This window comes from Archocentrus centrarchus, chromosome 16, assembly GCF_007364275.1.
Source record: "Archocentrus centrarchus isolate MPI-CPG fArcCen1 chromosome 16, fArcCen1, whole genome shotgun sequence".
NCBI classification, from domain to species: Eukaryota; Metazoa; Chordata; class Actinopteri; order Cichliformes; family Cichlidae; genus Archocentrus; species Archocentrus centrarchus.
Window position 1 is genome coordinate 35,831,134 of NC_044361.1, and position 27,903 is coordinate 35,859,036.

Genomic DNA, 27,903 nt, shown 5'->3' on the forward strand with positions numbered 1-27,903 from the left:
GCACTTGTCCATCTTGGAAGCTTGAGCCAAATCCTGAATGCATCATTTTGTCTAACCTGAGGCTTTTTCATTGTTGCTAAACTAGAAGTGCTCCACACACAGACTGTATAAAGAGGACGGCAGGCTCTAAACAGCCATTTGATCAGCATCTGTTCTAGAGATGGACATGATTTTTACAATAATATTCATCAAGTCCTAAACAATCTCCATGTTTTATGCCAATATTTGTCTAAAAATATGTGTGTGTACATATTTTCCTTGGCTGGTAGAATGTAATGCACCATTACTGCCAGAAGGTGGCAGTCATACACCATTACTGCCAAATGAATGCTTCTAATTTCTGATGAAGAGTCTCATCTGTGTGCAGAAGATCCTCTGAACTCAGATCAGTTTAAAATGAGAAAGTTTACTTGATGCAGAAATATTTCTGTTTCTGTTCATTTCAATGTGATTTCACAAATAATGTCTGATCATTGATATTGATCCTACAGAGCAGCATGTGATTGATCTGTACTGACATGAAAAGATGGATCAGATGGATGGACTCATTGATTAGGACACAGTAATGCTGAGCTGCACATTTCACACCTGAACACATCTGAGTGCATCATCACTGATTTTATCTGCATCTTTGATTCTTTTTCAGTTTGAATGGATGCAGTTTGACAAAGATCAGCTGTTTATCTTTGGCTGCAGCTCTGAAGTCCAACCCCTCCCATCTGACATATCTGTACCTGGGAGGAAACTACCTGCAGGATCCAGATGTGAAGCAGCTGTCTGATCTTGTGGAGAGTCCACACTGTAGTCTGAAGGATCTGAAGTAAGTAGAGGGATGGAGTGAGTCTGTGCTGCTCTCAGCAGTATTGTACTAAACACAGTTAGTATGAAAGCAAAGATCCAGTGTTTCCTGTAAAGCTGCAGCCTTCTCAGTGGCTGCTTTCCACAGTGAAACTGTGAGAGGAGAATGGTGACAGACACACAACAGTCAGCCAATCAGATCAGCCAGAAGCTTGTTGTGATCATGTGTTTGAGATGATGTGAAGACGACTGCTGTTGTTGTGTTCATGTCTCCAGGAAATAAAGCTGGATTCCAGCTCACAGCCTTACATGTATAGAGACAGGGGTCCTCATTCATCACATCTGATCTCACACTGTTTGTTCTCTCATTTCAACACTAAACAGCTGATCAGTTTCTTCTAACAGCTCTGAGATCAATCTGACTGAAGCCTGCAGATCACTGGCTCTTATTTCAGAGAACCATCATTATATTTAGTAACCATGTGGTCTTTCTACAGAGCAGAACCTCTGTTAAAGTCCAGGAGTCACATTTGTGTGTGTGTCCTTGTGCAGTAAATCCATCAGTGACGTGTTTGTGCAGTAATGAAGCGTTCAAGACTCTCAGCAGTTTGTTTCCACTGTGGACTTGAGTGAAATCTGCAGAGGAAACAGAATTGATGCTAAAAGTCTCTGCAGGTCTGTGAGCTTCCAGCTCAGCGTGTTCACTACAACATGTTAACATGAGAGCTGAGAGGAAGCTGGATACACTCCACAGCTGCTCCACTGCTGCTCTTTATACTGGACGTGCTGCATCACTGACTGACAGCTGATGGAGAGTCTCTGGAAACACTCATTAATCACCTCTGCTCCTTCTTCTCTCTACAGGTTCTGATGATCTTTGTCCTGATGAGAGTGAGCAGGACGGTGTGTGTGCTGAGAGAGGATGAGCTGTGTCCTGATGATCCAGAGTCCTCCATCATCCCCGTGTGTTCCTCTGGATCTTCTGATGAACTTTGTGTCTCCATTAAAGGACAAATAAAAGTTAGCTGTATTTCTGTACATAAAATAAGTTTGATCATATTTTTCTTTCTTAATAAGATCGTCTGTATGTGATTTGAATAGAACTTGGTTGTTTGTCCAAATGCTGAGGTCTGTAACTTATTAATATTGGACCAGTGAACAGTGGAAATGTGTCAGTTATTGCAGCTCTCACCTGTCACTCTGGAGAACAACATGAACTCAGTGTGCAACAAGTTTAAGGTCATTAAGTCCAGCTTGGAGAACATTCAAAGAAGATTTGAGGCTTTCATGGCTGCTTGTGGAGAACCTGCGATACAATCCAATATCTGCATATAAATGTACAGAACAATGAGTTAAAGATGAAAGAATATTATTACTATCAAGTGCAAAAAGAAGTGGAGCTAGAGGGAAACTGGTGGGAAACTGGTGGGAAAGCTTCAGTTATGGGTAAAGTCTCTAAATAATCATGAAGTAAGCAGCTTGATCACAGATCCAGATTTGACTCAATAAAGAACACAAGAGTCCAAGCAGCAAAAGTCCTGTCAGAAGAAGGCTGTGGAGACTCAGAAGATGAGGAGCGTCTCTAAAGCTCTTCTCAGGAGGAGAAACAGGACAGTCGGGGTGGGCTCAGACAGAGCAGCATTTCACAGTGGATGATGGAGAAAAGTCCAGTTCACTGATGAAGTCCACTTAGAGACAAGTGTCAGTAACAGAAGGGTGAATGTAAGGAGAGCAACAGGAGAGAAGGAGACCACAGAGGGTCAAAGCCACATGGAGATTCAAGTCCAAACAAAGAGAAGCAGCACTCCATCCTTCAGAGACATGCCTTACTATCATGATGAATGTTTGTGGAGAGGATTGATGCAGCAGGATACTGAGCCCAAACACAGCTCAGCCCTTTAAGAAATCCTTGAAGACCAAAGAAGAGCAGGGAGTGCTGACAGTCATGGACTTTCCTCCACAGTCACCTGACCTCAAACCCACTGAACATTTCTGAAGACTGAGGAAGAAAAACATTCCTGACATGGAAACAAAAACCACAATCTCCCTCATCAGCTTCCTCTTAACACTACAGCTCCCAAGGTGCTCATTTTGACCTTTTTAAAATTTTGCAGTGTAATATCTTTGTTGCTACTGTATAAACCTCATGTAACTGCAGGACCCTGATTTTTCCTAAATATGTGTGTATTGTATTCCAATATTCTCATTTTATTAAAATTACTAAACACAAGAGAGTCATGAGTGTTTCTACCCTGAACTCCCATAGGCAGTCATTCTGACCACAATACATTATTTACATAAATTTATGATAAATAAATATGTATAAATATAATTTGTAATCAATAAAAAATCAAAGAATACATGGATCTGTAATGTTACAAATCAACTAAAGATGGTCATAACTGTCATATTGACCATATGCAGCGTAATTTGGTGAAATTGGATACTTTTTGATCCCTGATAGCTGCCACTTACTGCCCACTGTTGATGAGCCAAGTGTCGTTTCTGGTATTCTCAAGAAAACGTGACTGAATTTTAAATTTTTTTGAAGACACTTCACCTCTGATCCAAGAGGCTTCTTTACTTCCAAATCTGAAAGGTGGAAAGTCCCAGGAATTTAAACCCTTGTGGGGGGTTTTTCCCCAGGTGGGTGTTTTTCATCATCACATGAGTCAAGGTGAGAAAAAAAAACGTGGGTTGTTGTGACCCTTGTGTGGGATCAGCGAGCTATATTTGCCGTGGGTTCCTTATTCTTTCAAATGATTCATGGAGGTGAGGAATGCAGCACGTCTGTTTTTTAATCAGCCGTTCAGAACAACAAACGTAACCATAACAACAGGAACAGTAATCGATCAGCAAACATACCGATCTTTACAGCTCAACATAATCGAGCACTGCGTGCTCGCTGGAATATATCACACACATTGAATCACTGTGTAAGCAGTTGTCTCAGGCAACCTGAGCACTTCTGGATATTTGGTCAGATAATCAACTAGCAGAAGATATGATTGACCATTTAGCTGGAAGATGTCTGCTCCAACTTTCATCCACGGTAGTTCTGGAATCTCATGAGGGATGAGCGGTTCTCACTGATGTTTGGTCTCTTGGTGCCAAACACGATGGAGAGCAACTCTTTTTCTATTTGTGCGTACCGGTTCTCAGTATCTGTGAGCGCACGAGAAGCATAGCATACTGGATGCCCTTCCTGTAGCAGACAGGCTCCCAGCCCATCTTTTGAGAAATCTGCTTGTAGTGTGAGTGGCTTCCTGTGATCGTAGTACCTGAGCACTGGTGTGAGTTTGTCCTTTAGTGCCTTTAACGCTGCACTGTGGTGGGGACACCACTGCCATACTGTGTCTTTCTTCAGTAGCTGTCTGAGAGGAGCCGTGAGTGAAGCTTCATTTAGGATGTATTGTGCCAGGAATTTTGTCATTCCTAACAGGCTTTGTTTGTCCTGTTGGCATGTCAACAATTGCTTTGATTTTGGCATCATCTGCTCTCTGACCAGCCGCTGTGATGATATGTTTCATGTATTTTACAGTGTCGATGTTGAACTGGATTTTGTCTTTGTTGAACTTCACATTTGCTGTTTGTGCTCTTTCCATTACCTTTTGCAGGATTTCGTCATGCTCACTCTCTGATGAGGCTGCAGTGATCATGTCATCAGCTGATGTGCACACCTGGATGTCACCAAAAGTCTCACAGTTCTTTTGTTGAAATACTTTGCTGGCAGATTTGATCCCAAATGGGAGTCTGAGGAAGCGAAAACGACCCCATTGTGTGTTAAAGGTGCAGAGTTTTGATGACGGCTCATCCAGCCTGATCTGCCAGTATCCGTCCTTTTCATCCAGGATGGAGAAGAAGGATTTTCCAGCTAATTTGCTGCGTACGTCTTTGGGAGTAGGAATGGAGTAGTGTTGGCGTTTAACTGCTTGATTCAGATCGCAAGGGTCCAAACATACCCTGAGCGAACCATTTTTCTTCTTTGTGGCAACAAGACTGTTAACCCATTGCATTGGCTCATTAACAGGTGTTATCACTTTCCTTTCCTGTAGTTCTTTCAGAGTCTTTTTAATGAGTCTGTAATGGAGAGAGGCACATTTCTGCATGCGTGGATCACTGTGTATCCACGCATGCTGGGTCAATGTGTATATGGTGGACTCCAGGAAATTCACCCAGACCTGTGAAGACCTCTGCATATCTCTGCAGTAGCTCCTCTTTGGCGGCTGGAGGCGGTCCTAATTTTTAACAGCTGCAGCTCCTCACATGCATCTCTGCAGAGAATCAGTTTGTCTGCACAGCTCGTTACATGGAAGTCAAGCAGGGCCTTGTGTTTGGTTGTCCTGCATTCTAAGGACACAACACCATCTACAGGCAGGCGGGCACCACCAAAAGCAATTAACATCGTCTTTGTGGGTAGCAGCTGTCATGGACCGGGTAACTGCTGATACAAATGCATGGGAAGCACATTTGCGTCCGCTCCTGTATCAAGCTTGAAGTTTGTCCCTGTGCCTCTGATTGTGGCAGTTTTATACCACACAGTGGTTTTCATCTGTTTAGTCATTTTCTTCCCATCATAATGCACCATGCTGATGTATAAAGAGTCCACTTCACTTTCTGTGTTATTCACAGTCTTTGTTTTACTGCTGCTTTTGTCAGTGCCAGCCCTACATACCTTGGAAAAGTGGTTGTTCTTTCCACATTTGTGGCACACTGCACCATACGCTGGGCATTGTCAGGGCTCATGCTTTTTCCCACACTTGTGACAGACATTTGCTGCTTGCTTCTTACAGTTTGTTTTGCCTTTATTCCATCCTGTTCGTCTTTGTATCTTTGCTCACTCCATCCACAGATGTGTCACTCTCTCACCTAATGTAATATTACTTCAATATTCACAGAGACAATATCAATCTTCCTCTCACCAAAGACTTTTCATCCTGCCTGGAAACTTTTGGATTTCATCAGTTTCCCTCCTCACACCAAAGGACACACTCTGGACCTAATTTGTTGCTCTGGCCTCACCCCTTCCAGCTGCTCCACAGATGAACTTCCTGTTACAGATCATTTCTTGCTCTCATTCAGTGTTTCACTCCTTCTCTCCTGGACTAAAGCACCATGGCCCATCTCATTCAGGGACATCAACTTGGATATCCTCTCTGCAAACATTGCCAGTGCTCTGATGCCTGACCGTTCTTCCTCACATGTCTGCTCAGTATAACACTTGTTTAACTGACAGTCTCAATTCTGTCGCCCCAGTGAAAACACAATCTGTTCCTTCACTCATTCTGCACCCTGGTTGACCCCTGAACTCCGCTCACTGTAACTCCCTCATGTTGTTTGTCAGTAAAGAAATCAACAAAATCCACCAACACCTATGTCCTGTTTCTCCTCCCCTCCCCCATCTGAACTCCCCCACCTCTGTCAGCTGCTCTCCACCTTTCAGCTACCACCTCCCTCTGAAATCACAGAGCTCATCCAGAAATCTAAGCCCTCCACATGTCTTCTTGATCCTCTTCCTACAGCTCTGGTTAAATCCTGCCTCCCGTCCCTCCTCCCCTTCATTTCTGCCATTATTTCCTCTTTGCTTACCTCTGGAATTGTTCCCACTCTCTTCCAAACTGCAGCCTGAAAAAGCCTGGTTCTGATCCAAACAGCTACAATAATCTTCGCCCCATCTCTAACCTAGCCTTCATTTCCAACATACTTGAAAAAACTGCTGCTATTCAACTTCACACCATCTAACTCAAAGCAGTCTTTATGAACAAATCCCTTCTAATTGGCCTCCCTCACAAATCCCTCCAGAAGCTTCAAATAGTTCCAAACTCAGCCGCTCACATCATCACCAAACCCCCTCATTTCACCACATCACCCCACAGCAGCTCCACTGGCTCCCAGTTAAGTTCACAATTCAGTTCAAAATCCTCCTCTTTGCATTCAAGACCATCCACAACCTCGCCCCTCCTTATCTAATCGAACTTCTTCACATCACCTCATCCGCACCCTCCGCTCTTCCTCCTCTATCCGCCTGACTGTTCCCCCTGCCCGCCTCAGTACCATGGAGCTATCTGCTCCTATCTGCTCCCAGCTGTGGAACTCTGCACGTGTTCAACTTGTGTTGAAATCGCAGACTTCAAATTAGCACCAGTTTTTAAATTGTGTTTATTGGCCAAATAGGAGGAGTGACACACCTGAAGTGTCAGGCCTGTGATAACGCCCTCTGTCTATGAGGACAGGAACTGTTTTTTTGGAGTGGCACAAATAATTTGTGTGGCATCTTAGTGTGACACTTGATTTTTCTGTAAATGTTGTACAAAACACACTTGAGGCATCGCCTGCATTATATTGTAAATACTTATAACATTGTTAAATTTGTGTTTGAAATTTAGAACTTAGATTTATATTTGAAGTTATAAAAATACTTCATTAAACATGTTTGTAGCTTTCACAGTGAAAAAAAAAAAAAACCTTGTGTTAAATGTATTTTGGACAAGTTATAAGAGTTCCTCATCCACTGACATTTGTCTGTATAATCCATACAGTACTATGGATTTATTGGCTACCCGCAACAACAAGGACATGGTCTTAAGGAGTGCATTTTTTATGTTCCTGTGTCTGTGGCTAAAAATACAAAACTTGGTGTATTACATTGCAGTGCTGCACATTACTGGCAATATATGTCTAAATAATGAAGTGAAGGTGCAGCTTTGCAGATTAAAAATAAAAACTATAAACATACACGAAAATGACTGGACAATCTTCTGGGCAACTGGAAAAATATTCTAAACTGAGCTCTTACAGTATAAAAGGCTCCCAGTGTCATCACTTTAGACCGCAATTTCTCCTTCTTCTGCCAACTCTGCATCTTACATCTTATCCCGCCTTCTCAGTAAAGCTAATAAAAGCCAACAGCTAGTTTGAAATAATGTCTCCCTCCTCCTGACAGTCACCTCTGACATTGGGCTAATGGGGAATTTACTGATTTTAGCAGTGGTCAACTGAGTTCCCTGCTGGGATTAGCAACAAAAGAAGCTGATCAGTGTGGTTCTCATTATAGTGAAGGATAGGGATATCATTAAACCCCACACTTCACATCTTGTATGTATACCCAGTATTAAAAGGTCTCTCCTATGCACATGCAAGATATACAGCAGGCATGCACACTTAGCCAGTCATTAATTCTTAATATTCTTAAATTCCTGTTTGCAATGAAGGAATGAAAGCACAGAGGACCGTAGCCTCCTGGGAACGAGCGGAAATCCAAACCTTAATTGTACGTGACAACATGTAACGGATACATGGCCTTGTATTATAGTATAATTGGGGATTTCAGAAGGAATAGTCTGCTGTGTGATCTACATTATGCCAAGATCAGAAGCAGAGTAAATTGAGTGACACCCCCCCCCCCCCCCACACACACACACACACACACACACACACTTCCTTTTTTGCTCTACAAGGTGAGAGTGTTTACTTGTGTTGTGCTCGAGGAGAATGTTCTCACTTTGATGGTTGCCAAGAAAAATAAATCCTAATTTATGAATATCTCTTATTGAAATGTATTTGAAAGTGATTATTTTCTAATATCAAAGCTACAAAACAATTTGAAATAACTGAGTGCAGCAGGAGAGTAATTTGTAACCTATACGAGGGATTCAGAAGCATTTCTAGATGATGATTATTGCATTTTTTTTTTTTTTATTACAGCATGCGCTCTCACAACTTGCTGTGTTTCTCAGGTTCATTGAGAGGACTTGGTAATTCCCTCATTGTCTACCAGTATATTTCATGGAAGGAATCTAAATGTAGACCTCATTATGTAAATGAATGGCTCTCTTGTTGGTTTTCAGCTACGTAAAACTGAAATAAATGAAATGAAGAAAAAATATGAATTGCTTCATCTAAATATCAACGTGTGTGTTTTTGTTCCTGTCTTCTCCAATTCTAAACCTGTAAATGGAAAATACCACAGATGTGCAGCTGTTTCCTCAAACACTTTTTCAGCTAATGCACCCAAAGCTGTACACACACTTTACACTCTGCTGTGTCTGTGTACAAATGTACATGTGCTCGGTCTGATGCTTCACAACCAAAGATCACATCTTTGTGTACAAAATAAGGAGAAGTATCATTGTTACTGAATACAACACACACATCACTGAGAAACCTGATGTGAAAATGGTTCCTTCAGCAGATTCTGATCAGGGTCAGAGGTCAAGTCCATAAGACGAGCCAGGATTTCCAGATCTAGCTGTGAGTGTTCACATGAATGTGTGTCAGTGGCAGCACATGACAAATGATGAACATGAACGAGTCCACTGGCAGCAGAGCGGCACATTTGGAGAAGACAGCGGAAGTAAAATCTGAAGAACTTTGAAAGTTGTCAGTTGTGTGCAGCTTATACAGCATGAGAGCTGTGTAAGGTGCAGACACACAAGTTTACAGGTGTGTGGCTGAGCTTCTCTTCTGTGTTTCTGGCTGTGGGAGGTTAATAAAACCTGTGTGAGCAGCTCATTATGAACAGGAAGCATGTCTGTATTTGGTTCTATGACTCCAGAAAGCACATTCTGATTCTGAAACACTGAAAACATTTCAATCATTTATTTGTACAATAAATGACGCCTCTTGAAGAAGATTCAAGTTCAAATGTATTTGTAAAACCGATGATGTGTTTAGATGGAGCACATTTGTTTTAGTATCTCTTGGTCGTCTCCTGGTAGATCTCAGAGTCCAACAGGAAGTGGAGAAAACCAGGAAGTAAATGTGTTGGATGAAGATAGCATACGCCATCAGATCTGCTTTGAAAAGCTGCACACAAAGCCAAAGGACCATTTAAACAAGCACGTTTGTACTTTTTTATTAAAGCACATGTGCAATGAATTTCTACTGATTTGAAAATGGTTCAAATCCATTTGTCACCTCTGGATTTTCATTCTAGTCTGTGCTCTTCAAGGGAAATGCCATTCAGATTACACAGCATGGACTTCATCACTGACCAATCAGCTGATGTCTGTTTGACATGCTGCACAATACAACAGAGAGTTTGTTTGAGCAACACTTGAGTTTAACACTTCTTTGTTTGCACAGAACATTGAGTTAAAGCTCAAAGACAGAAAAGAAGAGGTCGCTCCACCAGCTCTGTCTCACTGAATGTCAAATAAAAACAAGGTTATTCCTTCATTTGAGGCTCACCATCAACTTTCCTTAGTATCCATATCTTCATCAGCAGAAATGAACACAGCAGGTGTGGGTGGGGACGTGGCCTGAGAAACACCAACAACATGACATAAAGAGATGCAACCTATACAGGACGAGGAGGTCTGAGAGCTGATTTAGGTGGAGACTACACGGGTGGTACCTTCAGATCTGAAGGTTGCTGCAGAGGCTGTGGATCAAGGTTTGCTCTGCAGTTGTGCCACAATGTGCTGATGGAGGAGGCAGCTGGCTGGTAGAAAGTGGTGGTAGATGTTGTCAGAGGCAGTTGTAGGATACAGCTGCAGGTACTCTGGGCGTATTACCTGAGAAAGACCAATGAAATAAAGCTGAAGGACAAAGATTTGCTTGCAGAAGCTGTGGGTGGAGCTCTGAACCACAGCTGTCTGCCAGAACCTGGAGGTGCAAACTGCTGTCAGAGGATTTATGGTGGAGCTCTCTGTAGGTGGAGACTCTGTCTGCAGGTTGTGGCTGTCGGTGGAGGTCGAGACTTGAGCTTTTTGTCAGGATCTTCAGGTGGATGCGGAGGCTGCAGGTTAGTGGCAAATCATTTAGGTGGAGCCCTCTGGCCCTGGAGGCAGCAGCTTAATGTTATGGGCAGATGATTGTGGTGGATGAAGAGGTGGATACAGCTGGGTGGTAAAAAGTGCTGACATTCTGTACTTAAGTAGAAGTACAAGTACTTGTGTTAAAAAATACTTTGGTAAAAGTCGAAGTACTTGCTCAACTTCTTTACTTAAGTAAAAGCAAAAAGTACAGCCTCTGAAATGTAATCAAAGTAAAAAAGTAAAAGTAGTTCTTTGGAGGACGTTTCCACCAGCTATTTTTGTGTAAAGTTAACTGAACCTCATTATATATTATTGTAATAATATAAAATAATATTACATGAGAATACAAATGTTATTCCAATTTAAATTTTAATTCTAATGAATGTACTCTGCTTGAATCTGTTCTGTAGGACACAAACTGTTAAAGGGAATTTAAACACAGCTCTGTTCTCTGTGTCCTCCATAGTAGAGGGTGACTCTGCCTCCACCTAAACACCAACATGAGGATACTCAGGGGTTACAGTGGGATTCAGTAGGTGGAGGAACCCTAAGACCAGCTGTAGTGGCTCTGCATGGGGAGAAGAATCACAGCTTTCTATTGTGAGCTGCAGTAAATGATGTTGGTGTGCAGGCTGTGATCAGCTGACCTGCTGCTGCTGCTCTGAGGTTTACTGCTCTGTGTGGATGAACTGAACTCACAAAGATGTAACCCAGTATTTCACAGCTATCTGAGCTGATCTCCATCCCCTACACTGACAGCATACAGGCTGTAGAAATGTTGGACTCGGTGATCTCAACATCAGCAGCTTTGATTCAAACTCATCTCTGCTGCACTGATGTAACCTGTAACTCTGACCATGAACACAGCCTCTGTTAGGGGCGTGGTGGCCATTGGGAGACTGCAGAGGTTTCCCGAGCGGCCGGTCGTTTCCAGCCGAACCGGCTGGTGATCAGAATTTTTTTACCCATCTCCCCCCCTTTGCTGTTACATGCACACACAGTTGTTTTAATGCTGCTGAATAAATAGTGTTTTTATACTGCAAATAACGTTCTCTTGTTTTAAAATTATGGTTTGTTCGTTGTAGAATCGGATAAAAGGCCTCTCCAAACCAAACTCCCGGGCTGAATTTAAACCCGCCCCTGGCCTCTGTGCACCAACACAGAGCTTTACTGTAAATACAGTACAACAAGCTAACCTGTTTATCACACACTAAACTGCAGTATTTTCATAGTCTTTTTAATTAAACAACGTCAGCATACTTCAGTTTATTTTCCAGTCCTTACCTTTAATTCTAACCTCTCTTCTTCCTCTCCTGTCCTCTTTCTCCATCTCTGAGTGAACTTCTCTCTTTGCTCTCCCTGAAATACAGCAGCTCTGCTTTTAGCTAGCAGACACACTGTGTGACAAACTGCACACACTTTGTGTGTTTGCTGATATTTGTTGAGCATTTAGAAACGTTGCATTTACCTGCCACACGTTACTCCCTTCATGCTCGCTCCTCTTCAGTAGCGCTAGCTAAGCTGTTTATGTGCCGCAGCGCAACTTACGGACTCGGTCCGGCCCGATTATAGCGCTATAAATGATACATTAATTATATGGGTTTGTGTATTTAATCCCTTTGTACCCGATAAGCCCCGGTGATGGAGGACACGCCAGTACGATTGTCTCGTATACAGTATGTTATTATTATTTCTCCATTTAGGCTCAGATCGTTTGCTGTTTGACGGCGAACTGACCGGAAATGCAAACTTTTCTCTGACGTGTTAAAAAGTAACGAGTCTGTTTGAAAATGTAAGAAGTAGAAAGTACAGATACTTGTGTAAAAATGTAGGGAGTAAAAGTAAAAAGTAGTCAGAAAATAAATACCTGAAAAATCGACTTAAGTACAGTAAGGAAGTATTTGTACTTCGTTACTTCCCACCTCTGGATACAGCTGGGTGGTAAAAACTTCTGCAGAGGATGGAGGCAGTAGATGGGAAGTGTACGCTGGAGGTGGAGACTGGATGTGCAGCTACATGGCTGTAGGAGGTCTTTGAGCCAGAAGGTGAACTCAGAGGAGTTTATCAGTGGATTTAAATGTTTCTGACAGCAAATTCATTTAGACATTAAAAACTTGAAGATAATCAATTACTAACAGATTACTAACCGATTATTTACAGATTAAATGATTATTAACAGAGTATTAATTGATTATTTACAGACTATTAATTGATTACATGTTAATAATTGATTAACGGATTATTTACCTATTATTAATTGATTACAGATTATTAATTGATTAACTGATTATTTACAGATTATTCATTGATTACAGATTATTCATTGATTAACTATTATTTACAGATTATTAATTGATTATTTACAGATAATTAATTATTTACAGATTATTAATTGATTATTTACAGACAGATTTATTAACTGTTGCATTTCTTTCGCTTCCCTTTTTTAGCTATTTTAGGTTTTGCTTCTCCCTGAATATCCACATTAAAATGAGGAGGACACTCTTCAAAACTGTGAGACACGTCCACGTGAAGGTGACCATCTTCACTCTCAGACGTCATTGTGGGACGATTCAGTCTCTCTCAGAGCTTCTGCTTTATGAGGCATCCCAGCTCCAAACTGGACGGACGGACCCGACTGTTCTTGTCCCTGCGAGGTGCAGGAAAACCAGGAATAACATCAAGAAGACGTGTGATTCAAAATATTGAGTTTTAGATTTTTTTTTTGTGTTGACTGAAAAACGTTTGTGCCATTTTCAAATAATGGACGAGGCTTTAATTTGCTCATTTGATTGTTTATTGAGTTTGCCCAGAAGGATTCAAACCATCAACCCTGAAATCTTCACAAACAAAAATCTGCTTGTTATTACTGATGATATCATATATTTCTGACAGTTTATCTTTAAATGTGTCAGGTTAGTACCTGCTGCTCTGTACAATTATATTTTTGCACTTTGTCTTATTATGTCAGCTGTAACACGTTCCATTACATTTTCAGTTTCAAACTTCGATTCAACAACTCGACACTGATAAAAGGACCTGAAACACAAACCCCCGCCCCCTTTGGTCCCGTCTGTAAAGGCCATGACCTTTCATTTGAACCAGTTCATCCACTCGCCTTTCCAACAAACTGATTTTCTTTGTTTTCCAAGACATTTTTCCTTCATTCACACATTTCCTCCATGAATTGAAGCATTTTAGTGATTTCTTCTGACATGAAGTGGAGTGAACTCTTCATCTCATCCACTTCCTCATCGTTGTTGGCTCGTGTTTCCTTTGGTGGCGTTTTAGACAAACAGATTTACGTGGTAGGAAGTTCCTTCCAGTGTCTCATTTTCAATCTGCCAGTCCGGTACACAGCCAGGCTTTACTTTGCTCATTTTAGTCCTCTCATCATTTCATGACTGAATCTGTGAACACATTTCAACATGAAATGTAATCAGATTACAATCAGACTGTCTGCAGCTGCCTTTAAAAAGTCACTTCAAATCCATTTAGTTCACTTTGAGAGTCTGAGAGTCATTTCATCTTCACTCAGATATTCATATCATCTCCAACATCCAGCTGTGACACACATTTATCCATCAGTGTGACCAATCAGTGATCAGTGTGTTCTGTGTCTAAAGCTTCATAGAGATGCAGCCCCTCCCCTCTCTGAGCTGATCCAATCAAACTGCAGTTTGATTGGATCAGCTCAAACTGTTTAAGACAAATGATGTAAAATGAGAAGCAGCCGTTATAGAAGGTAGGTGACATCTGCTTTGTGTGTAAATGATCATTTTATAGCTGCTGATGCAGCAGACTGGGCTAGTGTGTGTGTGTGGGTGTGTGGGGGGGGGGGGGGGGGGGGGGGGGGGTACAGCAGCACAGAGAGACAGAAAAGAGAGAAGTTCCTGTCTCTTTAAGAAACACATCTGTGTACGTTTACAGAGAGAAAGTGGAAAGTATTCAGAGTTCAGACTCCATCTTACAGTCAGAGCAGGAGGAGGAAAACCAGGTGAGTGTGAGTCCAACCTTCTTCTTCTTCTACTGTCAGAGTCTCTGAGTAGTGATGGTCTGATGAGGCTCCGTGAATGTGTCGAATCTTTGCAGCACCAAGAGCCTGATCACACAAAGCCCCGTTTAACAGCTCATTTAGGAGTGCTGACATCTGCTGGACATTTGATGTACTGCAGTCCTGCTGTTCTGTTACGTGTTGGCTGGAGGATCTTTTAGCATAATTAAGCAATGATTATGTCACAGTCTCCGTTTGAGGTATTGTAGGTAGATGAATTAAATTTACCTACAGTTCAGCTGTGGTATATCAGGGAAGTATTGTGTGTTGACAGTGTGTGGTGTGTGTTTGTGGATAAACATGTACAGAAAGTTCTCGGGTGGGGGTGGGCGGTGCTTTATTGTTTTTTATTTAGGAATAATTATTTTACAGTAAGGATGGGAAGCTCGACACTGAAGGTTCGACTCTTTTTCGAGCTTTCGAAGCGCAGATGTTTCGAAACTGCTCCGAAACCTGGTTCAAAACACCCGCATCACGTGACCCTGGCTAAGCAGGGAGGTCTCACTCCTGCTGTTTCCAGGCGGCCGAGGCGCCAGGATTCATTTGTTTTTCTATCTTTTTTTAACCAACGCTTCTATTTAATACAAGCAGACACACGCACTTATAACTCATTATTGTTTCTGTGGACTGTGAAGAACGATATAGGCGATTGAAGAAATTTAAAAAGAAATACGAGCTGCTGCTTTGGCCTTTTAGATGTTCGTTTATTGAACAGGAATGAGACAAAACAACGGAATAAGGAGTCCAGTTATTAAATTAATTAGTCATTTGTCACAGTTACAGATTAATCTGGGTCAGAACCAATGTTCCCTCTAATTTTTCATGTGTATGGGCATACACAAAATATCCCTGCCACACTGGGGACCACTGTGAGCGACATCAGATGTGCACGCTGTGGTCACACACCAGTATTACACCTGTTATAAGCCAGGGATCATAGCAAGTTACATGGCTTATTAAAAGAATCAGATTACAGCAGTTATAGTAATTCAAAATTCCTTTGTTCAACCGGCTCAGCGGTGAAACACTCAGTGTTAAACAGCTGTTCACGCCAGGTAAGGGCACGTAACAGGTGCCTCAGCGACCAGTGGCGGTTTCTGATATGGGCGACATGGGCAGCCGCCCAGGGCGGCATTTCATCTAGGGCGGCATGACGCCCCCCTCCCCCCAACGCATTGCGATCGCCGCAGCAACGCCTACCGCACTGCTCCACTTGTGGGATAATGGGCGCCCTCTGCTTGCTGTGTATTGCATGTAGCTTTCTGCCATGGTCAGACAGGTTGTAACAGAAGAAAAAGGGCAGGCGGGGGATTCTCTCTCTGTCTCGCTGTCACTGCTTCACTCGATCGTCACACACACAGCGCTGCCCCGCCCCCTTCTTCTCTCAGCCTGGGGTGCGAGTCGAGTGAAGCAGTGATGGCGTGAGAGTGAGACTGTCAGCCGGGTTCATTCATTCATGCCTGTACAGTTTGGGCCTGGTTACAGCCAACAGTAACCGCTGAATTATAAATAAAGGCGACTTTTGCTGGCAGTCTCTCGCCAAACCTTTCATCCTCACGGACACTGCCATATCAAGATTAACGCGAAGTGTATGTCCTAATATTGAAAAGTTTTGCGAGATCTCGCAAAAGTAACTCAGGATCTCGCAAAACTTTTGCGAGATATGCAAAACTGACTCTTTTTTTTTTTTTTTCCTCCCATGTTCCACAGAATGAATCTGTGCGTCTAATAAAATTAGATGCACACAACTGATAGAACACAAAGCCAATTTCATTTATAATACTGTAAATATGGTCATTAAATCACAGTATTTGTGTGAACCCGAATCCTGATAAAAAAAATAACACAAATACGAATCTAGACAGTTTGGACAAATGTTGGTGGATGGCGCAGTGTTGCCAGATTGGGCAGCTTGTGAACACATTGGGGTGGAATATTATATAGATATTTCTATATAATTATAAAATTATATAGATATATAATTTTACAATAAAAACTTCCTAAAAACCTACCAAATATGGTGAAAAGCAGCCAAAATTTTAACAAGTTACCCAAAGCTTGTATATTTAAATATATATCACACCTGGTGCTATTAACATGAGTTTCAGTGGAGGTTTTGTTGTGTTGGGCTGGCAACTGTCAGTCAGATCTGACAACCCTGGGGATGGGCGGTGGTGGTGGCGAATTGTGGCAGATGGAAAGGAAAAGGTCAAAGCCATCAGGTGCACAGTTTAGGGAAAAGAGAAAAGAAGAAGAGGAGAAACAAGCAAAGATAAAGGTAAGCAGAAGCTGTGTAATATTTCAGTTTCTTCCATGTTTTTTCAAATAAAAATTTAAAAGAAATTCTGAGTGTGCCTGTGATGGTGGGGGGACCTTCTGTTAAAGCCTGTCTGTCAGACCATGGCAGAAAGCTACATACACCACACAGCAGTCGCTCATTACCCCCCCAAGTGTAGTAGTGCGGCGATCGCTATTGTGTGTGTGTGTGTGTGTGGGGGGGGGGGGGGGGGGGGGGGGCGCCGGGGGGGATGCTCGCCCAGGGCGCCAAACAGGCTAGGACCGCCACTGTCAGCGACGATCGCCGGCACTGTCTGTGTTACGGTGCTAATGACGCGTTGTGTCTTCGGGACTTTGCTGCACAGCGCTTCCTGCGGTGTGACGCAGTGATGCACTGTCAGCTCACCTGTGCAGGTCTCCCTCTGCATCTTCTCCCTTAACTGTCCTTTGCCCCGCACATTTTCCACTTTTCATTTGGCCATTTTGGGGGTCAGGCTAGCTTATATGTCACTGTAAAAAGTGCTGTCTGCTGATCACTGATCAATGAGTCACTGGCAACACAAATGGGTTAGCGTACAGGTCTTGGCCTGCAGCAACTGTTGCAGTGCATTATGGGATTTGTAGTATAAGTCGTGGGAGCGCTGTTTACCGTTGGCCATTAATAATAGCTATATGAAAATCCATCGCGGGCCAAATCCGGCCCACGGGCCTTGAGTCTGACACATGTGGTTTACGGTTTATGCTGGATTCAATTTTTTGCGCTGCATAGATTTTCTTGTGCGCTGAGTATGTGCGAGCAGTGCGCGATTGCATAGGCGCGCAGCTTAGAGGTAACATTGGTCAGAACTGCATACCATGCCCAGTGTGTTACTGGATATGACATGAAGTGCTCACACTCTCTTCTTCAGCCCAGGATTTCATATAGTCACAGCTTATCTGTCTTGGTTACATCATTATACAAAACAAAATGTGGAAAACAGAGAATTTCAACAGCTGGGTGTTCAGATGACCTCAGAGTCTCCATTTCTATCACTGTGTAGTCTCCATGAGTGGTTGACTGTTCCCCAGTGAGAACACCAAGTTCCTGATGACACCAAACATTATGAGCTTCTGTGCCTTTAATCAGCTGATGTTTATTTTCCAGTCTAAGACAAAGTTTCTCAGGCAAATAAATGTGTGATGGTAAGGGCAAACATATACCATGAGTATATTTAAAGCTTCTTAAAAACTCATTTCCTTCAATCCCCCTTTTGACCTCAGACATTTCTGAGGTCAACTTCAGCAGCCTGACCTCAGGTGGTCAGCCAGGACTGCACTGATGTTAAGAGCCAGAAGAGGATTTTTGTGAAAACTAATCTCATACTATTGTGATTGTGAATTTAGCAAAAAAAAAAGAAAAAAAGAAAAAGAAATTAGACAGGGTTTAATAATGTCATACTCATAATGGATGTACCTACTTTCTATACTTCATTATGGCCTGAAAAACAAAAAGAAAACAAGCATTAGTCTTTCATATGTCAATGTTGTTCAGTGAAGTGGATTAGCAATTAAATTTAATCAGTCTAAAGTAAATTCTGCATATAAATTGGCCCACATGACAAACAGTAACATGAAACAGTCACTATCTAATACTTTTCCTCAAATTCATTAAAAAATGTGGATTGCATCCCTTCAGGATCAAATCCAGTTCCAGTCGATGAAAATCTTCCTGCAAACATAAAGAAATGATCACTGATCAGTGCACAGGTAACAGTTATATATGCAGCCTTCTTTCAGCCTTCAGCACAGCCTGCTCATATTCACCAAAGCCATGGATGTTCAAACCACAGTAGTCAGCACTCGTCCCTGAGATGCATTCCTGAACCTCTTTAGACACAGCTGTTCACATCTGGCCTTCATCCTGGTTAGTTTCCTGTGAAAGGCTCATAATGTCTCAGGTATGATCTCAGGTACCTGTGGAAAAAGTCCAGTGAAGAAAGTTCCACTTTTTCCGTCAGTTAAACAAAATACCATGAACTGCAGGTCCTGTGGGTCAATAATTAAATTTGCACAAACTAAGACAGGACATCAACATGCCCATAAATATTCTAAGGATCTATTTATTCAATGAGTTTTAGACAAAATACAAATTAATGTCCTTAAATTAAAATTTGACACACTTTCTATGTAAGCTAAAGTGGAACAAAAAGAACACAGGAAAACAAAACATTTAAATTTTTCATTACCATATTGTATGAATTTGTATAATTATATTTGAACTGTATCAGCAGAATTCAGCTGAGGGGTCACAGTGACTTCACTGGACGGGCCTGGACCTCCGAAACCGTCCATAACGCTGATGCTGCGACCTGCGACCCGCACACTGCACAGCAGGAGGTTCCTGCTCTAAATAAATACATTTGTTTTAAATCAAGAAAAAAACACATCTAGACAAACTATTTCTTAACTATGATCATGACAAATGAGGTTTATTTTCTTTTTGATCCCACTGCGGCTTCTGGTATAAATATCTCACAAACAGTGTTTGTATTGGTCAGTGTGAAGATGTGAAAATGACTGTTGAGACTGGCCAGAATGAGCCCACGAAAACTTCATTTTAACCTTTATTTTAAAGAAGGAAAAGATTTTGTTTTTCTTTAGCATTTATTTTTGAGTGAATAGAAAATAAAGCCAAAGGCTGCACCAGCTTCTAGCTTTGTTTAACAGTGTGAAAACCTGGTGACACGAACTCTCAGAAAGCTTAAAAGTCAACCAAAAACACCCAAACTTTTATTTATTTCCATCCATCCATTCTCTCCCGGTTATCCGGTGCCGGGTCGCGGGGGCAGGAGCCTAAGCAAAGAAGTCCAGGCTTCCCTCTCCCCAGCCACCTCCTCCAGCTCATCCGGAGGGACCCCAAGGCGTTCCCAGGCCAGCCGAGAGATATAATCCCTCCAGCGTGTCCTGGGTCTACCACGGGGTCTCTTCCCGGTGGGACATGCCCAGAACACCTCACCCAAGAGGCGGCCAGGAGGCATCCTAATCAGATGCCCGAGCCACCTCAACTGGCTCCTTTCGATGTGGAGGAGCAGCGGCTTTACTCTGAGCCCCTCCCGGATGGCCGCACTCCTCACCTTATCTCTAAGGGAGAGGCCAGCCACCCTTCGAAGGAAACTCATTTCTGCCGCTTGTATTCGCCATCTTATTCTTTCGGTCACTACCCAAAGCTCGTGACCATAGGTGAGGGTAGGAACGTAGATCGACCGGTAAATCGAGAGCTTTGCTTTTACACTAAGCTCTTTCTTCACCACGACAGACCGGTGCAGCGTTCGCATCACTGCAAAGCAGCCCCGATCCGTCTGTCGATCTCCTGTTCCCTTCTCCCATCACTCGTGAACAAGACCCCGAGATACTTGAACCCCTCCACTTGGGGCAAGAACTCGTTCCTGAGCCGGAGAGGGCACTACACCTTTTTCCGGCTGAGGACCATGGCCTCAGACTTAGAGGTGCTGATTCTCATGCCGGCCGCTTCACACTCGGCTGCGAACCGTTCCACTGCGAGCTGGAGGCCCCCCCCCTGATGAAGCCAACAGGACCGCGTCATCTGCAAAAAGCAGAAATGAGACTCTGAGGCCACCAAGGAAGAAGCCTTCCGCCACCTGGCTACGCCTAGAAATTCTGTCCATAAAAATTATGAACAGAATCGTGACAAAGGGCAGCCCTGACGGAGTCCAACACCCACAGGAAACGAATCCGACTTATTACCGGCTATACAGACCAAGCTCTCACTGCGGTTGTACAAAGACTGAATGGCCCGCAACAACGGGCCAGACACCCCATACTCCCGCAGGACCTCCCAAAGGATACCCCGAGGGACACGGTCGAATGCCTTCTCCAAGTCCACAAAGCACGGTTGGGCAAACTCCCACGCACACTCGAATATCATTGAGAGGATAAAGAGGTGGTCCAGCATTCCACGACCAGGACGAAAACTGCACTGTTCCTCCTGGATCCGAGGTTCGACTAACGGGTGGATCCTCCTTTTCAGCACCCTGGCATAGACCTTACCGGGGAGGCTGAGAAGTGTGATCCCCTGAAAGTTGGAGCACACCCTCCGGTCTCCCTTCTTAAAGATGGGGACCACCACCCCGGTCTGCCAATCCAATGGCACTGCCCCAGATCTCCACGCGATGTTGCAGAGGCGTGTCAACCAAGACAGCCCTACAACATCCAGAGCCTTCAGGAACTCAGGGCGAATCTCGTCCACCCCAGGGGCCCTGCCACCAAGGAGTTGTTTAACTGCCTCAGTGACCTCACCCCTAGTGATGGTCAAGTCATCTCCCTCGTCCCCAGACTCTGCTTCCACTACAGAATGCGTGTCAGTGGGATTCAGGAGGTCCTCGAAGTATTCCTTCCGCCGTTCGACTATAGCCTCAGTTGAAGTCAGCAGCACCCCACCCGCACTATAAATCGTGTGAGTGGAGCACTGCTTTCCCCTCCTGAGTCGCTTGATGGTTTGCCAGAATCGCTTCGATGCCGTCTTTTTCCATAGCCTCACTGAACTCCTCCCCCACCCGAGTTTTTGCTTCGGCCACTGCCTGAGCTGCATTCTGCTTGGCCTGCTGACCTGTCAGCTGCCTCCGGAGTCCCACAGGCTAACCAAGCCCGATAGGAATCTTTCTTCAGCTTGATGGCTCCCTTCACCTCCGGTGACCACCATCTGGTTCGGGGGTTACCACCACGACAGGCACCAACCACCTTGCAGCCACAGCTCTGAGCAGCAGTGGAGCAATGGAGGTGCGGAACATGGTCCATTCGGACTCAGTGTCCTCAGCCCCCCTCGGAATGCTGTCGAAGTTCTGCCGGAGGTGGGAGTTGAAGATCTCCCGGACTGGGGCTTCTGCCAGGCGTTCCCAGCACACCCTCACAATACGTTTAGGTGTGCGAGGTCTGTCCAGCATCTTCCCCCGCCACCTGATCCAACTCACCACCATGTGGTGATCAGTTGACAGCTCAGCTCCTCTCTTCACCCGAGTGTCCAGAACATACGGCCGCAGATCTGATGATACGATTACAAAATCGATCATCGACCTGTGACCTAGGGTGTCCTGGTGCCATGTGCACTTATGGACATCCTTATGTTCGAACATGGTGTTCGTTATGGACAAACTGTGGTTTGCACAGAAGTACAATAACAAAACACCATTCGGGTTCAGATCAGGCAGGCCATTCCTCCTAATCACCCCCCTCCAGGTCTCATTGTCATTGCCCACGTGAGCGTTGAAGTCTCCCAGCAAGACTATGGAGTTCCCAGATGGAGCACTCTCCAGGACCCCACCCAGTGACTCCAAAAAGGGTGGGTACTCTGAACTGTCATTCGGCGCATAATCGCAAACAACAGTCAGGACCCGTTCCCCAGCCCGAAGGCGCAGAGAAACTACCCTCTCATCCACCGGTGTAAACTCCAACGTACAGGCAGCAAGCCAGGGGGATACAAGAATACCCACCCCAGCTCGCCGCCTCTCACCGAGGGCAACTCCAGACTGGAACAGAGTCCAGCCCTTCTCCAGGAGACTGGTTCCAGAGCCCAGGCCATGCGTTGAGGTGAGCCCAACTATATCTAGCTGGTATCTCTCAACCTCACGCACTAGCTCAGGCTCTTTCCCCACCAGAGAGGTGACATTTCATGTCCCAATAACCAGTTTCGATAGCCGGGGATCGGTCCGCCAGGGCCTCCGCCGTCGGCCACCGCCCGACACACACTGCACCCGACCCCTACAACGCCTCCTGCGGGTGGTGGGCCTACACGAGGGCGGTCCCATGTAACCTCTTCGGGCTGCACCCAGCCGAGCACCACGGGCTAATGCCCGGCCACCAGACGCTCTCCCTCGAGCTCCCTCCCCAGGCCTGGCTCCAGGGTGGGGCCCCGGTAACCCTATTCCGGGCAGGGTAAACTGTTCCCTTGCTGTTTCAATCATAGGGGTCTTCTGAACCGCTCTTTGTCTGGACCCTCACCCAGGACCAGTTTGCCATGGGAAAAACTACCAGGGGGACAAGCCCCCGGACAACATAGCTCCTGGGATCACTGGGGCACACAGACCCCTCCACCACGATAAGGTGGCGATTCACGGAGGAGCTTTTATTTATTTATTTATTTTTTCCAGGGCTGTCAAAAAACAAAACTGTCTGAGGCCAGAGACAGCTGTGTGGTTACCACAGTAAACACAGCATCTTTTCTCAGTATTTTATAAATTGGTTTATTGTGTGTTCCACTAAATTACTAAGCAGCTGAAACAGCCTCATGAATGTTAACAGAGAGAAAATAGTGTTTGATGAAACATCTGTTCACTGCAGCTCGCCGTCTTTAACAGTCTCCTTGTTTCTCCAAAACATGTGCTGATCATAATTATTGATACTCAGGTATAATCGGAAGCTTAGTTTGGACTCGTGCAGGGCGCGTTTGTGTCATTGTTTCACTGAACAGCATTACCAAGATGTGGCGATAACAAAATTGGCCAGCAGATGTCACTGTGCAGATGGGTTTCAGATTGTTCTGAAGCTTCGATACAATTCGGCACAAATGCTTCAAACATTTCAGTGTTTCACAAATCCTCGTTCTGCCATCACTATTTTACAGCGTTGGGCTCAGACAGAACACCTCCTGTTTCCTGCGGCTTTTTCACCAACTCAAGTCACATAATGAGGCTCCATTAACACGAGAATGGTATGAAAACAACACTGTTTGAAAATGGGGTACTCGCACATGCGCACTATGGTTGCGGCGCCTACTGTATATCCGCCCCACCAAGTTGTGGCCTGACGATAAGAACTACAGCCTTTTCAACGTCCTGCATTTCTGTGTAAACTGAGATCGTTTCTGAAACATTCCGTCTGAACAAAAACGCTCCGTGTAAACGAGGCCTGAGGCGGTCACGTGATGCGCCTCGGTTGACTTTTATCACGTGATACGTCATTTGGAAACGCCCCCTTTGTTCGACACAGGCCTCGAGACTTTAGTATCAGATGTAACATCACTGTCTTGTCTGGTTGTTGCTCTGCTCTCAGTCGGTGTTGCTGGTTTCTCTCTCAGACTGACTGAAGATGAGTGGTTTGGAGGAAGAGGAGGGCAGAGCAGAGTCTCCAGGATCCAGCTGTCTGTCTATGATGAGTTATTGCTCCAGAGAGTTTCCTCCAGACTTCAGTAATGAAGCGTCAGACACAAAGTAAGAGCCTGTTTGTGCTGTAAATGTGAAGATGATTCATTGAGCAGGAATCAAAATGCTGCTGTCTGTTAGATCAGCTTCACTGAACTGTTGCATTCCCACTAACACAGCAAAGCTTCAGTGAGGATCAACAACAGGTTATTTTCCCACAGAGAAACTAGTTTGGACTGAAAACATCATCAAAGTCACTGAGAAACACATGAAGGAGTTCTTCTACCTGTATGTATCTGTACACATGTGCAGCTCAGTCTCTGTGAGGAGTCATATATGAGTCACATATTAGATCCATCAAATCCCACATTAGAATACCTGAGGAATACAGTTATTACAGAGCACTGAGTCACAATGTCAAATGTAACGTCCCCATATGGATGCAGGGTCTGAGGAGGTTAAAGCAGGGCTGTCACATTCAGGGTCACTCAGGACCACTTTGGGAAATGAGAATCACATTCAGGGACACACACACGCTTTGACTGGACACACAATGGAAGTGTCATAAATCCACATACAGTCTGGTCCACAGAAAGCCCTCAGCCAGTCCATCAGAAAGTTTATGATCCTTTATAAGATTTGATAAAGAAAAATGTTTGCCATGTAGTGCAGCTGTAAAATACAGCCTTCTGCCCAAAGCTGGTAAATGGTAAATGGACTAGCTCTTATATAGCGCTTTTCTACTCAGTATGAGCACTCAAAGCGCTATTACAACATGTTTACATTCACCCATGCACTCCCATTCATACAAGCACTTCCATATGTACTAAGCTAAGTGCTTTTTAATTAACTATCATTCACACACATTCACACTCCGACGGGATGGTCGGAGAGCAACTTGGGGTTAAGTATCTTGCCCAAGGATACATTGGCATGTAGCCTGGAGTAGCCAGGAATCGAACCGCTGACCTTCTGATCAGTAGGTGACCTGCTCTACCTACTGAGCTACAGCTGGCTTCATAGAACGCTAAAGCTCACATTTACAGCTCCATCAGTTTGAAATCAGACTGAGGAAACTTGAGCTTCTTCACTGATGTTTCTGCTGTCAAACAACTTGAGGCTGGAAACAGAGACTGAATGTGCAGATCCTGAAATGAGGAACGTCTCCCAGCTGATGAGGTCAATTATTAACATGATTTGGTCTAAAAAGAGCGTCCCAGAGAGGCTGTGGGCAGGAGGGGTGCTGAGGCTGCTGCAGCAGATAACAATCAATTCAGTCTGAATTCCAAACATTACCAACATGAACATATGAATAAAGTGAGAAACAAACACATTTGATGGCAAACAGAAGAACTGTGTAACTGAATCTATTCAAACTATTGTGAATGAGAGATTTGCTCACAGGGCAGGGAGGGGCTGTGTCATCTGTTCTCTCAGTGCTTCACTCCAACATTTCCACTTCAAACACATCAGTTTTTTCACAGCTACCATCAGGATTTGGGAGAAAAACACCAGCTGTTAGAAGCAGGAAAAGATTCACAGCCTTTTTCCTGCCAGGAAAGCAGCTCAGTGCCCAACAACATGAACATGTAAAAGAGCAGCTATGATTTTATTCTGTGTTTGTGTTTCCAGAGGTCAGCAGCACAGACACACAGCAGAGTCTTCAGTATCCAGCTGTCTGTCTATGATGAGTGACCGGTCCAAAGGTCTTCCTCCATTCTTCAGTAATGAACCTGGACCCCAGTGTGGAGAAAGATCCAGAACCAGAGCTGGACTGCAGACAGCCAGTCAGAGCAGCTGTGTACAAAGTAAGACTGAACATCTGTCTGCTGATGGACTCATTTCTGAAAACTGGACTTCTTGTTGTGATGTTCAGATATTAAAGAGTTTTCTTTCTCTTTGCTTTCATTGTTTTTCTTGTTGTTTAGCAGATCCTGGTCTGCAGGAGGTTTTAGAGGAACATAAGATCAGTCTGAGGAGGAGATGTGAACGTGTGACTGAAGGAAGTGATGAAACAGGAAGTAGAACCCTCCTGAACAGGATCTACACTGAGCTCTACATCACAGAGGGACAGAGTGAAGAGGTTCATACCCAACATGAGGTGAGGCAGCTGGAGACAGCTTCCAAGGAGAAGACCCTCCATGACACTCCAATCAGGTGCCACGACATCTTTAAAGCCTTCCCTGACCAACAGAGACCCATCAGAGTGGTTCTGACCAACGGCGTCGCTGGTGTTGGAAAAACCTTCTCAGTGCAGAAGTTCAGTCTGGACTGGGCAGAGGGCTTGGAGAACCAACATGTCAGTGTGGTGATTCTGCTTTCATTCAGGGAGCTGAACCTGATCCCAGATCAGCAGTACAGTCTTCTGGAGCTGCTCCATGTTTTCCATCCAACATTACAGAAGGTCCCAGCAGAGAAGCTCGCTGTCTGTAAACTTCTGTTCATCTTTGACGGCCTGGATGAAAGCAGACTTTCACTGGATTTCACCAACAGGAAGCTCGTGTCTGATGTCACACAGAAGTCATCAGTCAATGTGCTGCTGACAAACCTCATCGAGGGGAATCTGCTTCCCTCGGCTCTCATCTGGATAACTTCCCGACCTGCAGCAGCCAATCAGATCCCTCCTAATCATGTCCACAGGTTCACAGAAGTACAAGGCTTCACTGATGCTCAGAAGGAGGAGTACTTCAGGAGGAGGTTCAGTGATGAAGAGCTGTCCAGCAGAATCATCTCCCACATGAAGACATCCAGGAGCCTCCACATCATGTGTAGAATCCCAGTCTTCTGCTGGATCACTGCTACAGTTCTGGAGCACATGTTGACTACAGAGCAGAGAGGAGAGCTGCCCAAGACCCTGACTGACATGTACTCACACTTCCTGCTGGTTCAGACAAAGAGGAAGAAGAACAAGTACCATGAGGGACATGAGACGAGTCCACAGGAGGTGATGGAGGCTGACAGGGAAGTTCTTCTGAAGCTGGGGAGGCTGGCGTTTGAACATCTGGAGAAAGGAAACATCCTGTTTTATCAAGAAGACCTGGAGCAGTGTGGTCTGGATGTGACAGAGGCCTCGGTGTACTCAGGAGTTTGTACAGAGATCTTCAAAAGAGAGTGTGTGATCTTCCAGAAACCAGTCTACTGCTTTGTTCATCTGAGCATTCAGGAGTTTCTGGCTGCAGTCTACATGTTCCACTGTTTCACCCACAGGAAGACAAAGGTGCTGAAGGACTTCCTGGGGGACATCTTAAAAAAAAAAGAAAACAGTGACTCAAACCCAAAGTCATTTAAAGAGAAGATTCTTAGGTTTTTCCCATTCAGTGATCAGTCTTTCCAATCTCTGGACATCTTTCTGAGCAGAGTCATGGAGAAATCCTTGAAGAGTAAAAACGGCCACCTGGACCTGTTTGTTCGCTTCCTTCATGGCCTCTCTCTGGAGTCCAACCAGAGACTCTTAGGAGGTCTGCTGGGTCAGACAGAGAACAGCCCAGACATCATCCAGAGAGCCATCAACAACCTGAAGGAGATGAACAGTGATCAAATCTCTCCTGACAGAAGCATCAACATCTTCCACTGTCTGATGGAGATGAAGGACCTCTCGGTACATCAGGAGATCCAAGAGTTCCTGAAGTCAGAGAACAGATCAGGGAGACTCTCTGAGTTCCAGTGCTCAGCTCTGGCCTACATGCTGCAGATGTCAGAGGAGGTTGTGGATGAGTTGGACCTGAAGAAGTACAACACATCAGAGGAGGGACGACGGAGACTGATCCCAGCTGTGAGGAACTGCAGGAAGGCTGAGTGAGTCCAGATGTGATTAACATTATCAGTTAGTGCAGATTAGTAGTTCTTTAAATATTCACACTGTGACATTCTCATCATTCTTAAA

General features: G+C 44.4%; 1 protein-coding gene across 5 annotated transcripts in view; it reads left to right on the plus strand.

The window, feature by feature from the left end:
• The window catches only part of LOC115793792 (protein NLRC3-like), a 98,221-nt gene that overhangs the window by 37,741 nt on the left and 32,577 nt on the right, over nt 1-27,903 (plus strand). For 3 of the 5 annotated variants that reach the window (XM_030748902.1, XM_030748905.1, XM_030748903.1), the window contains exons 7-8: nt 647-820; nt 1,663-2,980. In XM_030748902.1, coding sequence (XP_030604762.1) covers nt 647-820; nt 1,663-1,669 — 181 coding nt within the window. In that variant the 3' untranslated portion in view covers nt 1,670-2,980. Of the gene's footprint in view, nt 1-646; nt 821-1,662; nt 24,090-25,652; nt 25,829-25,948; nt 27,816-27,903 lie in introns of those variants that run through there. The other 2 variants (XM_030748900.1, XM_030748901.1) reach the window with 2 other exon arrangements.